General features: G+C 35.1%; 1 protein-coding gene and 1 pseudogene across 1 annotated transcript; one reads left to right on the top strand and one right to left on the bottom strand.

Moving 5' to 3' along the window:
* Nucleotides 1-465: 465 nt before the first annotated feature.
* On the bottom strand, nt 466-1961 carry LOC125853818 (heavy metal-associated isoprenylated plant protein 36-like). Its single transcript, XM_049533574.1, has 3 exons — nt 1814-1961; nt 1645-1720; nt 466-1437 (listed from the first exon to the last, which is right to left on the bottom strand). The coding sequence occupies exons 1-3, from the start codon at nt 1874-1876 to the stop codon at nt 650-652; spliced, it is 927 nt and encodes a 308-aa protein (XP_049389531.1). The 5' UTR covers nt 1877-1961; the 3' UTR covers nt 466-649.
* Nucleotides 1962-9735: 7774 nt separating this feature from the next.
* Nucleotides 9736-12195, top strand: LOC125854415 (protein FAR1-RELATED SEQUENCE 5-like; annotated as a pseudogene).
* The last annotated feature ends 2429 nt before the right edge of the window (nt 12196-14624 follow it).

The raw sequence follows: 14624 nt of genomic DNA, 5'->3' as shown, positions 1-14624 counted from the left end.
ATCTACTTATTTGATTGATGTTCAATTTTCGCCTTTTCTGCCCGAGCAAACTCAAATAGGGTTCCATCCAGGACTCGAATTTCTCACTCTAGCGAGACTTTGAAGGTTTCACAATATCTTTCCCTAAAGGGTGATTTTTGTTCGAAATAGTGCTATAAAATGAGGATAAGCTTTATGATCAGGTGGTCTATCTTCTTAATAGAAGAGACGTTTGACGATAAGCTTGTGTTTATTTGGAGAAATAGTAATAAATCTTCCTTCTATTGCTTTGTTCCAATAGAATCTAAGACGTACTTGACAAACAAAAGAACAAACAATATTTCATTTCCAGATATATATTAATATTTATTTTTAATAAAAATTATTACTGAATTCAATCGAACTCATTTCCAAACTTCTAGCCTTGTCCACTCTCCTAAGAGAACGACCCTTCTTGTCATTAAAGTCACAATTGTTCGTGTGACAATCTAAAACGGTTAGTAATTAAGTTGAAAGATAAAGTAGTAGTATGCACATTACATTTTACAATATGCTTACTAGTTATCTAAAGTCAAAATACAAAAATAACATAATTAAAACTCCAATTTCCTGCCAAAATTCGAATACTATTTTATCTTAATATACATACAAAATTCCACATCACCTTTGATCACATGATATAGCAAGCATGAGGGTTTTCATCACTCAAGATCTCAAAAGAATCCAACGGTGTACATTGTTGCTTAGAATAAAAATCAGACTGCATGTACGGTGACGATGGAACATAGTAATATGGCGGCGCACTGCTTACCATAGGATGTGCCGCATTGTAACTCACAACATAACTCTGATGCTGCTGAGGAACATGATAACTAGCATGTGGATGCTGATCGTACGGGTTAGGATAAGGATGCTGAAATGAATGGCCTAGATTCGCTTGATCCATCATTTGATTGGGACCCATTTTTGCAACATCTGATTCGCTGCTTGGCGGTGCACCACTAGACCCTGCACTCGCATTTGGATTTGCATTGTTATTCCCAGTACTCTTCTTCTTTTTCTTTTTCTTCTTTTTCTTAGCACCTCCGGCGGCCTTTTGCTCCGGCGCCGGGAACCTCTCAACGACGGCGATATTCTCCGGCGGCCTTTCATCTGGCCTTACTTCTTTGACATCCATCGTAAAAGTCTCAACCCCGCCAAATCTCACACCATGTCTTTGAGGACCATGTTCAGCTGATTTTTCATTATTATTATGTTCATCATCTTCATGATCATCATCGTCGTCGTCGCTGTTTTCGTTTTTCTTTGGTTTCTTCTCTCTTAATATTGGCTTCGGCTCTGGCCATAACTCAGCACTCCTTCCATTTCTTATCAGTTTTTTTATCAAAGTCTCAGCTTCAACATTTCCAGTCACTATAACTTTCTGTTGCTGTGGATCAATATCTGTTGTATAAACACCTAAAGAAAAACACAAAACGCCCATAATTTATTATCAGTTGATTTAGATATGCATATGTTCTGATTTTTACAATAACAATTTTAAGTGATCATATTTTAATTTATACATGTTGAATGAATTTATTAACACAAGTACACTAATATACTGTGTTCGACTGAACCTGCATGCAGACTAGTATTAGAAGAGAGGAAGAAAAGGGAAGGAACCTTCAATGCTTTGCAGGACTTTCTTGACTTTTCTCTTGCAGCCTGGACAGTGGATGGAAACTTTCAAAACCCATGTCTGGAAAAAAATAAAAAGCAGATATATTAAGTATAAAAAAATATCAAAACGGAAAGTTGAAAGAGTAATTAATATAAATTAAAAGGATATGACCCTGTAGTGAAGTGGAGGAAGCTGAGGTAGTTGTTGTTCTTGATCAGGTGTAGAGGACGCCATAAGAAATGAAAGATAGAAAATAGAGAGATCGTTTAATTTGATGTTTTAGAAAGTAGTAGTAGTATTGATGGAAGAGAATTTAAGAGAAAGTGCAGTGCAGTGTGTATAAAAGGCAGATAGTGCAAGTTGAAAGTGACTTAAGATGCTTCTGGACTTTGCACTTACTATGCTTTTATGTTTACATGCACTAATCTTCTATACAAGAATTTATACCTTTGCTTTCTTTTTCTTCTTTTTTCTCTATCCCTTTTTGGTTTATTTTTTGAGTAAACATTCAACTATTAACTAAGGTTTCAATTTCAACTAATTATTTATGATGAGAGTATTTACCAGGTAAACGACCCCTTCTTCTCATGAAAAGCGTTATTATATTTGAAAAAAATATTGATTTAATTTTTTTTAAAAAATTGTTAGAAAGAAATAAGAAAATAGACATATATGAGTGGCTTACTTTAGGTCCTAATAATTTTTAAAGATGAATTTTATGCTTTTAATTTTACTAAAACAATATTGAACATTTTTTTAAAAAAAAAGATTCAAAATTTATATAAAAAAGAGAAAAAGAAAAGCTATCTAACTTTTTACCGAAAATATTTTAAAAATTTGAATTAACTAACTCAAATCTTTATATTCATAAATAAGGTTTTTATAACAATATCTAATATATTGTATCGCAAACACATAATTAATATCTTATCAACTAAAATTAATCTTTAGTTTTATATATCTATGTGAGGTTAACTAAAGACTTTATGTCATACAATACTACTACCTTAAAAACAACAAATAAAAATATGCGAAAAAAGAAAAATAAAAAAGCAACATAATAACTCTAAATTATTAATTTTTGGGTGTATTTGTATACTAGATGGGTACGATCCATGCTAGCATGGGCCCAATATTTTATTTGTGAATGCTTTACGTGGTACTTGGTAATGAAGAATAGCAGTAAAGAATTAGAACCAAAATTGCATTAGATGAATGACTTAAGTAGAACGTGTAAAAGTGGTTGAGCTACGGTTGATACAGATCTTCCGAAGTAAATAATATGCATGTTGACAGATTGAATACAACCAAAGTAATCAGTGCTTCTTATACTTTTGTAGAGATTTTATTGTATCAATTCCCTATTATTTTCACAAAGTTTCTTGGCTTAGTCAATTTCTGCTTCTTTCAAAAAAGCTACTATGTCCTCCTTGCTTGTACAATGTATGTGCATTATAAAAAGTACACATTATAGCACAAATAAATTAAGCTCGACAATGAATTACACTTTCACTTTTCTGCATTCTGTTATCACGAATTTACTTGTTGATATGAAGAAAACACGTTTAGCTATTCGACTTCTTCAACTTATGCGACACGGAAAACGAAAGTGCTGCATTTGTTAAAGAGAAAGCAGAACTCACCAGATCATTTAAGTTCATTCATGTACAAAGAAACCAACCTTGTGCGGTTGGTTCTTATTCCATAAAAAAATCAAAAAAATTATATTCAAAATATCAGTTGTACATCTTCTCATTTTGATTTCACAGTTGGTCGAAATAAATGGGAATTTCACATGTCAGCTACAACTTCTAGTAGGAGTATGTAAAATTTATTTGAATGTTGCGCGTACTCTTTACTTTCGATGTCGCACTCGTGTCAGATCTCCAAAATGTTTTTGAAGAATCCGATATGCACCCAATTGACATTTTTGAAGAGTTAGAACAACATAGATTTTCTCAATAATTGTAACGACCGGGTTCCGTCGTTATAGAAAATCCAATGGGGGAAAATTTTGAGTCGAAAAACTTTTTCGTAGTAACTTGGAATTTTTCAACCTATTCCAAAGGTGTAGGAAAATCTGGTAACAATTGAGTGACTTATTTATGAATTTGATTACATGAGTATTTAGATAAGTCGTTAAGGAATCCGTACAACTTTACGAAATTGAATTCGGGTGAGTAGAACTCCCGGAATCAATCTTAGCGTGAACGATATTTTCTGAGCGTCGTTGGTTAAAGGTGTGTTGTGAAATGGGGGTCTTGGAATTATTAAAATAGCTCACTATATCGTGCAAGCCTCTTTAGTGGTGTTTTGGTCGCTCTGGCGGGGCCGCTGTAGCGAGGTGAGGGTCGTTGTGGCGGGCCAGACGCGACTTAAAGTCGTAAATAAACCCCAAGACATCTTTATTCTATACTTTTCAGTTTTTAGAGCAAATGAACAAACCCCAGGCGATTCTTGACAGTTTTCCACCATTATTGAGGCTAAAGGTAAGGTTTTAACTCCCCGAATCCATTTTTCGATCCGTAGAATGTAATCCAATGGGTAAATATTGATGGAGGAGGATTTTGATCTAGAATCTATGGTGGAAACAATCCTATTTTTTATATTTGGGATCATGGGTTTGATCTAGGGTTCATATAATTGTTAGTAATCCGGGTAATTAGTGATTATTTATTGATTCCCTTATTATATTGATTGTTTGTAGACCAAGAACAAGCTGAACGAATTCGGAAAGGGAAGGATCAAGTTTCTTAGGGTTTCAAGCTTGTTTCGAGGTAGGTGATGATTGTGATTCTATGATTGTGTGATGTATGTTTGTTCTTGCTTCATTATGATATATGTATGTATGTGAATGTTACATTATTGATCACACTTGTTATAAATGAGATATATGAATAACTATATGCCATGAATCACTTCTTGGTTGTATGATTACTGAGAATGTACTTGTGATTGTGATTGTGGTGTGTTGATTAGATCAGATACCGCATTTCGGTATACTAATTGGGATTGGTTGCCACATTTCGGCATAATTATGGGATCGGTTGCCACGTTTCGGCATAAACATTGGATCGGGTACCACATTCCGGTATGCTAACTGTTTGGGTTTGGGTTCCATGAGAGGACCAATGACTTGTTATAAATGTATATTGTTGAGCATGTGATAATCAATATTGTATATGTTCGGTATGTTGCATGTTTGTAATGTTGTGTTGACTTGCTTATGTTACACTTAGTGGGATAGCCACGTGATCCTACCAGTACAATGTGGTTGTGTACTGATACTGCACTTGCTCTTTCTTTGTTGAGTACAAGACATCTTTAAGCGGCTATTGACAGACCTCACTTAGAAGATTAATGATCATCGTTCGAATTCAAGGGTGGACCAATTCTTCCAGGCTGCCATGAGTTCTCCTTTCGTCTATGTCCATATTTTGGACTTAAACTTTTCTAGTTAGTTGTTAGTTCATTAGTTAGGGTTGTAACCCTTCTTGTTTAGACTTTGGTTCATTGTTAGATGTTTTGGTACATTGACTTTTAGGTTATAGGTGTATTTTTTTGCATTATTAGTTTATGGATCTTTTGGAAATTTATGGGAACTTCAGTTTTAGCTATTATTCCTATTTTTGTATCCTTAAATGCTTTAGTTTTTTATTTAGTTGCTTGGTTTAGGTTGTAGTAGTGGTTCACCTATCAGAGATTTAATGTGGGTGTCAATCACGACGGTCTGGGTCGTGACAAAATTGGTATCAGAGCCTAGGTTCATTGATCTCGATGTACCAAAATGAGTCTTGTAGAGTCTTGCGAAACGATACGGAGACGTCTGTACTCTTCTTCGAGGGGCTATAGGACTTTAAGAAATATCTCTGTCTTCTCTTGTCTCATTTCGTGCTATAACTTGATTCCAATTGGTATCTGACGATTCAAATTGGTATCTAACCTCATTCACTCTTCTGTTCAAGATGGTTAACACTAGATTCAACGACGTCAGGCTCGTAGCTCTCGTCAATCCTCCAGTTAAGGAATTTGCAGTGAGAGGTCGCGATCGAGGCAGTGGTAGAGGATGAGCTAGGGGTAGACGCTGAGAAAGGTAACGCCTACTAGGGATGGAGCACTGGTTGAAAATGCTCCCAGGAATGAGGCCCCCTCCTGCGCATCATGAAGAGGTAGATGAGAATATCAAGGTTGAAAATATTGAGGAGGTTGGATAAGAGGAAGAGGTGCAGGCTGAGACTACTGATGTTCCTCCCATAGACCCAGTGTTAGCTCAATAGATCATGTCATTCTTGAAAGGGTTGGTTGGTCCTGGAGTGCTTACTTTTGTTCAAGAAACTCAAGCTTCCGCTAATCCCCCTGTTGCTAGCACTGCACCCAAGGTGGGTGGGACTAGAGGTAATGATGCATTCATTCGTCCTTTGTTGGGTTATGTTATAACTGGTAATGAGCATGAGATGTTGACTAAGTTTTTGAAGCTAAAGCCTCTTGTATTTCTTGGTTCTGAGAATGATGATGCTTATGAGTTTATCTTAGACTGCTATGAGAGGCTTCATAAGTTGAGAATTGTCCATCAACATGGGGTTGAGTTCGTGACTTTTCAGCTTTAAGGTGAGGCTAAACAGTGGTTGAGAGATTATATGGAATGTAGATTTTCAACTTTACCTCCACTCTATTGGACCCAATTTCATGCTCTGTTTGTAGAGAAGTATGTGCCTAGAACTTTGAGAGATCACAAGAAGGATGAGTTCATGACTTTGGAGCAAGGTGGTATATTTGTGGCTACTTATGAGGCCAAGTTTCATGTTTTATCAAGATNTACTTTAGGTCCTAATAATTTTTAAAGATGAATTTTATGCTTTTAATTTTACTAAAACAATATTGAACATTTTTTTAAAAAAAAAGATTCAAAATTTATATAAAAAAGAGAAAAAGAAAAGCTATCTAACTTTTTACCGAAAATATTTTAAAAATTTGAATTAACTAACTCAAATCTTTATATTCATAAATAAGGTTTTTATAACAATATCTAATATATTGTATCGCAAACACATAATTAATATCTTATCAACTAAAATTAATCTTTAGTTTTATATATCTATGTGAGGTTAACTAAAGACTTTATGTCATACAATACTACTACCTTAAAAACAACAAATAAAAATATGCGAAAAAAGAAAAATAAAAAAACAACATAATAACTCTAAATTATTAATTTTTGGGTGTATTTGTATACTAGATGGGCACGATCCATGCTAGCATGGGCCCAATATTTTATTTGTGGATGCTTTACATGGTACTTGATAATGAAGAATAACAGTAAAGAATTAGAACCAAAATTGCATTAGATGAATGACTTAAGCAGAACGTGTAAAAGTAGTTGAGCTACGGTTGATACAGATCTTCCGGAGTAAATAATATGCATGTTGACAGATTGAATACAACCAAAGTAATTAGTGCTTCTTATACTTTTGTATAGATTTTATTGTATCAATTCCCTATTATTTTCACAAAGTTTCTTGGCTTAGTCAATTTTTGCTTCTTTCAAAAAAACTACTATGTCCTCCTTGCTTGTACAATGTATGTGCATTATAAAAAGTACACATTATAGCGCAAATAAATTAAGCTCGATAATGAATTACACTTTCACTTTTCTGCATTCTATTATCACAAATTTACTTGTTGATTTGAAGAGAACATGTTTAGCTATTCGACTTCTTCAACTTATGCGACACGGAAAGCGGAAGTGATGCATCTGTTAAAGAGAAAGCAGAACTCACCAGATCATTTAAGTTCATTCATGTACAAAGAAGCCAATCTTGTGCGGTTGGTTCTTATTCCATAAAAAAATCAAAAAAATTATATTCAAAATATCAGTTGTACATCTTCTCATGTTGATTCCACAGTTGGTCGAAATAAATGGGAATTTCACATGTCAGCTACAACTTCTAGTGGGAGTATGTAAAATTTATTTGAATGTTGCGCGTACTCTTCACTTTCGATGCCGCACTCGTGTCAGATCTCCAAAGTACATTGTTTTTGAAGAATTTGATATGCACCCAATTGACATTTTTGAAGAGTTAGAACAACATAGATTTTCTCTATAATTGTAACGACCGGGTTCCGTCGTTATAGAAAATCCAACGAGGGAAAATTTTGAGTCAAAAAACTTTTTCGTTGTAACTTGAAATTTCCCAACCTAGTTAAGAGGTGTAGGGAAATCTGGTAACAATCGAGTGACTTATTTATGAATTTGATTACATGAGTATTTAGATAAGTCGTTAAGGAATCCGTACAACTTTACGAAATTGAATTCGGGTGAGTAGAACTCCCGGAATCAATCTTAGCGTGAACGATATTTTCTGAGCGTCGTTGGTTAAAGGTGTGTTGTGAAATGGGGGTCTTGGAATTATTAAAATAGCTCACTATTTCGTGCAAGCCTCTTTGGCGGTGGTTTTGGTCGCTCTGGCGGGGTCGCTGTAGCGGGGTGAGGGTCGTTGTGGCGGGCCAGACGCGACTTAAAGTCGTAAATAAACCCCAAGACATCTTTATTCTATACTTTTCAGTGTTTAGAGCTAAGGAACAAACCCCAGGCGATTCTTGACAATTTTCCACCATTCTTGAGGCTAAAGGTAAGGTTTTAACTCCCCAAATCCATTTTTCGATTCGTAGAACATAATCTAATGGATAAATATCGATGGGGGAGGGTTTTGATCTAGAATCTATGGTGGAAACAACCTTATTTTTTATACTTGGGATCATGGGTTTGATCTAAGGTTCATAGAATTGTTAGTAATTTGGGTAATTAGTGATTGTTTATTGATTCCTTTATTAGATTGATTGTTTGTAGACCAAGAACAAGCTGAACGAATCCGGAAAGGGAAGGATCTAGTTTCTTAGGGTTTCAAGCTTGTTTCGAGGTAGGTGATGATTGTGATTCTATAATTGTGTGATGTATGTTTGTTCTTGCTTCATTATGATACATGTATGTATGTGAATGTTACATTATTGATCACACTTGTTATAAATGAGATAGATGAATAACTATATGCTATGAATCACTTCTTGGTTGTATGATTACTGAGAATGTACTTGTGATTGTGATTGTGGTGTGTTGATTGGATCGGATACCACATTTCGATATACTAATTGGGATCGGTTGCCACGTTTCGGCATAATTATGGGATTGGTTGCCACGTTCTGACATAAACATTGGATCGGGTACCATGTTTCGGTATGCTAATTGTTTGGGTTTGGGTTCCATGAGAGGACCAATGACTTGTTATAAATGTATATTGTTGAGCATGTGATAATCGATATTGTATATGTTCGGTATGTTGCATGTTTGTAATGTTGTATTGACTTGCTTATGTTACACTTAGTGGGATAGCCGCGTGATCCTACCAGTACACTGTGATTGTGTACGGATATTGCACTTGCTCTTTCTTTGCTGAGTACAAGACATCTTTAAGCGGCTATTGACAGACCTCGCTTAAAAGATCAATAATCGTCGTTCGAATTCAAGGGTGGACCAATTCTTTCAAGCTGCCATAAGTTCTCTTTTCGTCTATGTCCACATTTCAGACTTAGACTTTTCTAGTTAGTTGTTAGTTCATTAGTTTGGGTTGTAACCCTTCTTGTTTAGACTTTGGTTCATTGTTAGATGTTTTGGTACATTGACTTTCAGGTTCTAGGTGTATTTTTCCGCATTATTAATTGATGGATCTTTTGGAAATTTATGGGAACTTCAGTTTTAGCTATTATTCCTGTTTTCGTATCCTTAAATGTTTTAGTTGCTTGGTTTGGGTTGTAGTAGTGGTTCACCCATAAGAGATTTAATGTAGGTGTCAATCACGACGGTCTAGGTCGTGACAAAGTTGGTATCAGAGCCTAGGTTCATTGAACTCGATGTACCAAAATGAGTCAAGTAGAGTCTTGTGGAATGGTACGAAGACGTCTGTACTTTTCTTCGAGAGGCTATAGGACTTTAGGAAATCTCTTTGTCTTCTCTTGTCTCGTTTTGTGCTATAACTTGATTCCAATTGGTATCTGGCGATTCAAATTGGTATCTAACTTCATTCACTCTTCTGTTCGAGATGGTTAACACTAGATTCAATGGCGTAAGGCCTGTAGCTCTCGTCAATCCTCCAGTTAAGGAATTTGCAACGTGAGGTCGCGATCGAGGCAGTGATAGATGATGAGCTAGTGGTAGACGCCGAGGAAGGTGACACCTACTAGGGATGAAGCACCGGTTGAAAATACTCCCAGGAAAGAGGCCCCTCCTGTGCATCATGAAGAGGTAGAAGAGAATATCAAGGTTGAAAATGTTGAGGAGGTTAGACAAGAGGAAGAGGTGCAGACTGAGACTACTAATGTTCCTCCCATAGACCCAGTGTTAGCTTGATAGATCATGTCATTCTTGAAAGGGTTGGTTGGTCCTGGAGTGCTTACTTTTGTTTAAGAAACTCAAGCTCCCGCTAATCCCCATGTTGCTAGCACTGCACCCAAGGTGGGTGGGACTGGAGGTAATGATGCTTTCATTCGTCCTTTGTTGGGTTATGTTATAACTGGTAATGAACATGAGATGTTGACTAAGTTTTTGAAGCTAAAGCCTCTTGTATTTCTTGGTTCTGAGAATGAGGATGCTTATGAGTTTATCTTAGACAGCTATGAGAGGCTTCATAAGTTGGGAATAGTCCATCAGCATGGGGTTGAGTTTGTGACTTTTCAGCTTTAAGGTGAGGCTAAACAGTGGTTGAGAGATTATATGAAATGTAGATTTTCAACTTTACCTCCACTCTCTTGGACCCAATTTCATGCTCTGTTTCTAGAGAAGTATGTGCCTAGAACTTTGAGAGATCGCAAGAAGGATGAGTTCATGACTTTAGAGCAAGGTGGTATATTTGTGGCTACTTATGAGGCCAAGTTTCATGCTTTATCGAGATATGCTACTCAATTGGTGACTACTGAGGAGGAAAGGATCCGTTTATTTATTAGGGGATTAAACTCTGAGTTGCAAGTATTATCTGTTTATATGACCTCTGCAGGGAGAAACTTTAATGAGGTAATAGACTTTGTGAAGAAAGTGGAGGGGGTGAGGCGAGACGGTCAGGCTAAGGCATTGGCAAAAAGGGCCAAGAACTCGGGTAACTTTCAAGGTTCTTACTCCAGGGGGTCCGAAAGGCCAACGCTTGCAGCCAAGCCGATTCAGTCTGTTATGCCCGCCACTACAGATAACTACTCAGGAACTCCACCTCATAATTTGATTCAGGAAAGCCAGGGAGTCGTGCCTTCGGCAGGCAGCAAGCCATCTTTTGATCGTACATGTTATAATTGTGGTGAACCTGGGCATATGAGGAGAGATTATCCTCACTCACGTGTGTTAGATTCCGCGTAACAACAGTCTAGAGCAGTGGTACCCGCGAGGAATGATAATAATGGTCGAATGCGTCCACAAGGTGAGCGAGGAGGTAATCAGCGAGGTCGTGAAGGTAGAGGAAATGGTAATGCATGCAGGGGTGACGTGCAACCAGGAAGGGAAGTGGCTCGTCAAGATGATAGAGCTCAGTGTTGTGCCTTTTCGGGAAAGAATGAGGCAGAGGTGTCTGATGCAGTAATCACATGTACTATTCTTGTCTGTGATTGGATGACTAATGTGTTATTTAATCTGAGTTCTACTTATTCCTATGTATTTGTGCGATTTGCCTCATAATTTGCTATGATTTGTGATATACTTGATGCCCCTATCTATGTTTCTACCCTAGTTGGAGAGTCATTCATAGTCACCCATGTCTATCGTGCTTGTCCTATTTTGTTTATAAGTTTTCAGACTTGGGCTGATTTGGTGATTTTGGATATGACTGATTTTGATATAATCTTAGGCATGACTTGGTTGTCCCCCTATTATGTTATGCTTAATTGTAATTCTAAGTTTGTGATGTGGCAAAAGGTTTTGATATTCGAAAAGGTGCAAAGACTTACAACATAAATAAAAAAGTGACAAGACGTTTATTTCTTTGTTCTTGTGAAGGACAATCTGATAAGCTTTCCCTTTTTCAAGAAAGAAAGCGACAAAGATTAGAATATAAATGTGGTTGTATGGCTCATATAAAATTCAAAATTTGAAATGAGATATGGAAAGTATGTGAATTCAATGATGTGCATAGTCATCCCATGATAGAAGATAATTTAAAACATTTCATACAATCGAGTCGTAAGATTACAAGTGCTACTAAACGTATTCTTGATTTTATGGTGGATGCTGATATTCGTACAAAAAAAAGCGGTTTGATACCTTCATAATGAAGCTGGTGGAATTGAAAATGCGGGATTTATTGAACAAGATGCTCATAACTTTATACAAGCACATAAGAGGAATATGATTAGTAGTGGAGATGCTCAAACCATGATAAATCATTTTATGCATTTACAATAAGAGGATTCAAACTTCTTTTATTCTTTTTTAAGTTGATGAAGATGGCAGATTGTATAATTTTTTTTGGAGAGATAGTATATCTAAATTGCACTACGAGTATTTTGGGGATGATGATATTTGACACTACTTATCGTACAAATAGATATGATATGATTTGTGCTCCATTGGTTGGTGTGAATAACTACTGGAAAAATACTTTCTTTGGATATGCACTTTTATGCAATGAAACAAGTGGCTCTTTTGTTTGACTTTTTCAAACATTTTTGAAAGCAATGGGAGGGAAAACACCAAAACAATTTTTACTGATCAAGCTCCTGCCATAGCTTTTGTCATTAAAGAAGTTTTTCCTGGAACATGTCATAGATTGTGTGAATGGCACATTGATAGAAATGCTTAAAAAAATATATCACAACTTTACTTTAAATCAGAATTTTGATACTGCTTTGATATTCTCTTGTGGAGGTGCAATTCAGAATCAAAATTTGAGTTAGTAAGGAAAAAAATGATAGATAATTGAAATTGTGCAAGTAATACTTGGCCTTAAAAGTTGTATGATCTGAGAAAAAAATGGTGTCCTGTATTTAGCCGTTCTATTTTTTCAGCAGATATCAAATTGACCCAAAGAAGTGAGAGCACAAATAGAGTCTTCACTGAAATGTCATACAAGACAGTGAGTATAACGGAGTTTGTAAAGCAATATGAGCAACAAACAATTGAAATGCGTGATATTGAAGCTATATATGATTATAAATTTTGGGGTGATCCAAAAATTTTCATTGAAGATTGTGGGCTATTAAAGCATGCTGTTAGGGTGTACACCAGGAGAGAATTTACACAAGATTTCAACATGAATTTCTATATGGGACAACCAAAAAAGCAATCAATGTTGAAACTGAAGGGAGTCTAACAAAATATATAATTTTAAAGGGTGAAAGTGAGAAAACTGAAATTGTCCAATTCAATGTTCTTGATAATTTTATTATTTGTAGTTGTCATATGTTTGAATCCCTGGGTTGGTTATGTTGTCACACATTAAAAGTTTTGTTCTTTGACTTGAATTTTTCTTCTATTCCTCAGAAATACATTTTGAAAAGATGGTCTAAGAATGTTAAGCATGAAAATGAATTTGCGAAGTATACCAAAAAGAAGAAAACAACAAAATCTTCTATGGCAATTCGTTTGAACGGGTTAATGAAAAAATCATTTATTGTTATGACTTTAGCTGCAAATGATATATATTCAAAAAAAATTGCTAGAAGGAATTTGTACCAAGCAAGAGTGGAGGTTACTAAGCATCAAAGCGAATTGTATGGTGAAAATTGTGACAAAAACAGACACAAATTTGATTCATCTGCTGATCCTTTTATTGAGGCTAATGATCGTATTTTGGATCCAATTAAGAAAAAAAGGAAAGGGAAATGGATATTCAAGAATGAAGCCAAAAGGTGAGAAAAAAAAGACATCACAGGGTGACATTCAAAAGCAAAGCAGGACAAAAACATGAACATGAAAAAATAGTGAATTTTGACATACAATCAACCTCAATGCAACAAATACAACATGAATCTATGTGATTAAGTTTTGAGGTGTGTTCTCTCTTTAACAAGTTAAATAATTTTTTCATTGTTTTTTATCGTATTCATATATATGCTAATCTTGATTTTTATTTTCTATATCAAATATGCAGTTACATCGAGATTCATCCAATATTTTTCCTCAATTTTTGACTCAAAACTTGAATTCACAATCTGAAGCTTGCATGCATAGTTAAGAATCAAACAAACAGATTTGTGAAGAAAATTCAATTTTATCTTTGGTGCAGATCTTAATTTTTGATATTTGAAGCACTAAAAATTGGTGCGACAATTTTTAAATTTTTTTGTATTTTGACATTAGAAGTGACATGTAAAGCAAGAAGATCCATAGAGATCTTTTGTCAAATATATATATGTAACATGTTTTTGTTAATTTAATTGTGTTGATAGTATAAAAAAGTTCAAGAAAAATGAAGAAAAATTTGTACCTGAAAATCATATATAGATAAAAATCGTAGAAAAGTGTCAAGCAGCAATAATTTTTTGATTTTTTTTAACATCAGCAATATTGACGCTACAAATTGAACACAAAATCTTCAGTATAATTTGATATTAATGAAATTTTCGATCTAGAAGAAAGAAGAAGGAGAAATGATTTGAGTGTTAATCTTCTTTTTCCTTTGGAGAAGAGAAAAAGAAACTCATAACTTTTTCTCTTGGATATAAATGAGTATTTAATATATGTAGACCACATTATTAACTTTTAGTTATATTTTTATTTTATTTAAGATCATCTTTTTATAGGGACCTATCACTTTTGACACATTTTTCTGCTTTTGATATTTTTTTTCGCCTTTACTTTAAGAAAGGATCCGCAATTCATGTGTCAGAAAATGAATGGAGTCTCACACAATTTTGATAGGTTATGTCTCTACCATAATAAAATTTCATACTGACTACTTTTCAAGGCCAAAATTTTGGGGAAAAAAAAGAGAATCTTCTTTTCCTCCCCCCC

The sequence above is a fragment of the Solanum stenotomum genome, chromosome 1, assembly GCF_019186545.1.
Source record: "Solanum stenotomum isolate F172 chromosome 1, ASM1918654v1, whole genome shotgun sequence".
NCBI classification, from domain to species: domain Eukaryota; kingdom Viridiplantae; phylum Streptophyta; class Magnoliopsida; order Solanales; family Solanaceae; genus Solanum; species Solanum stenotomum.
This window is presented reverse-complemented; position numbering and strand designations above follow the sequence as displayed.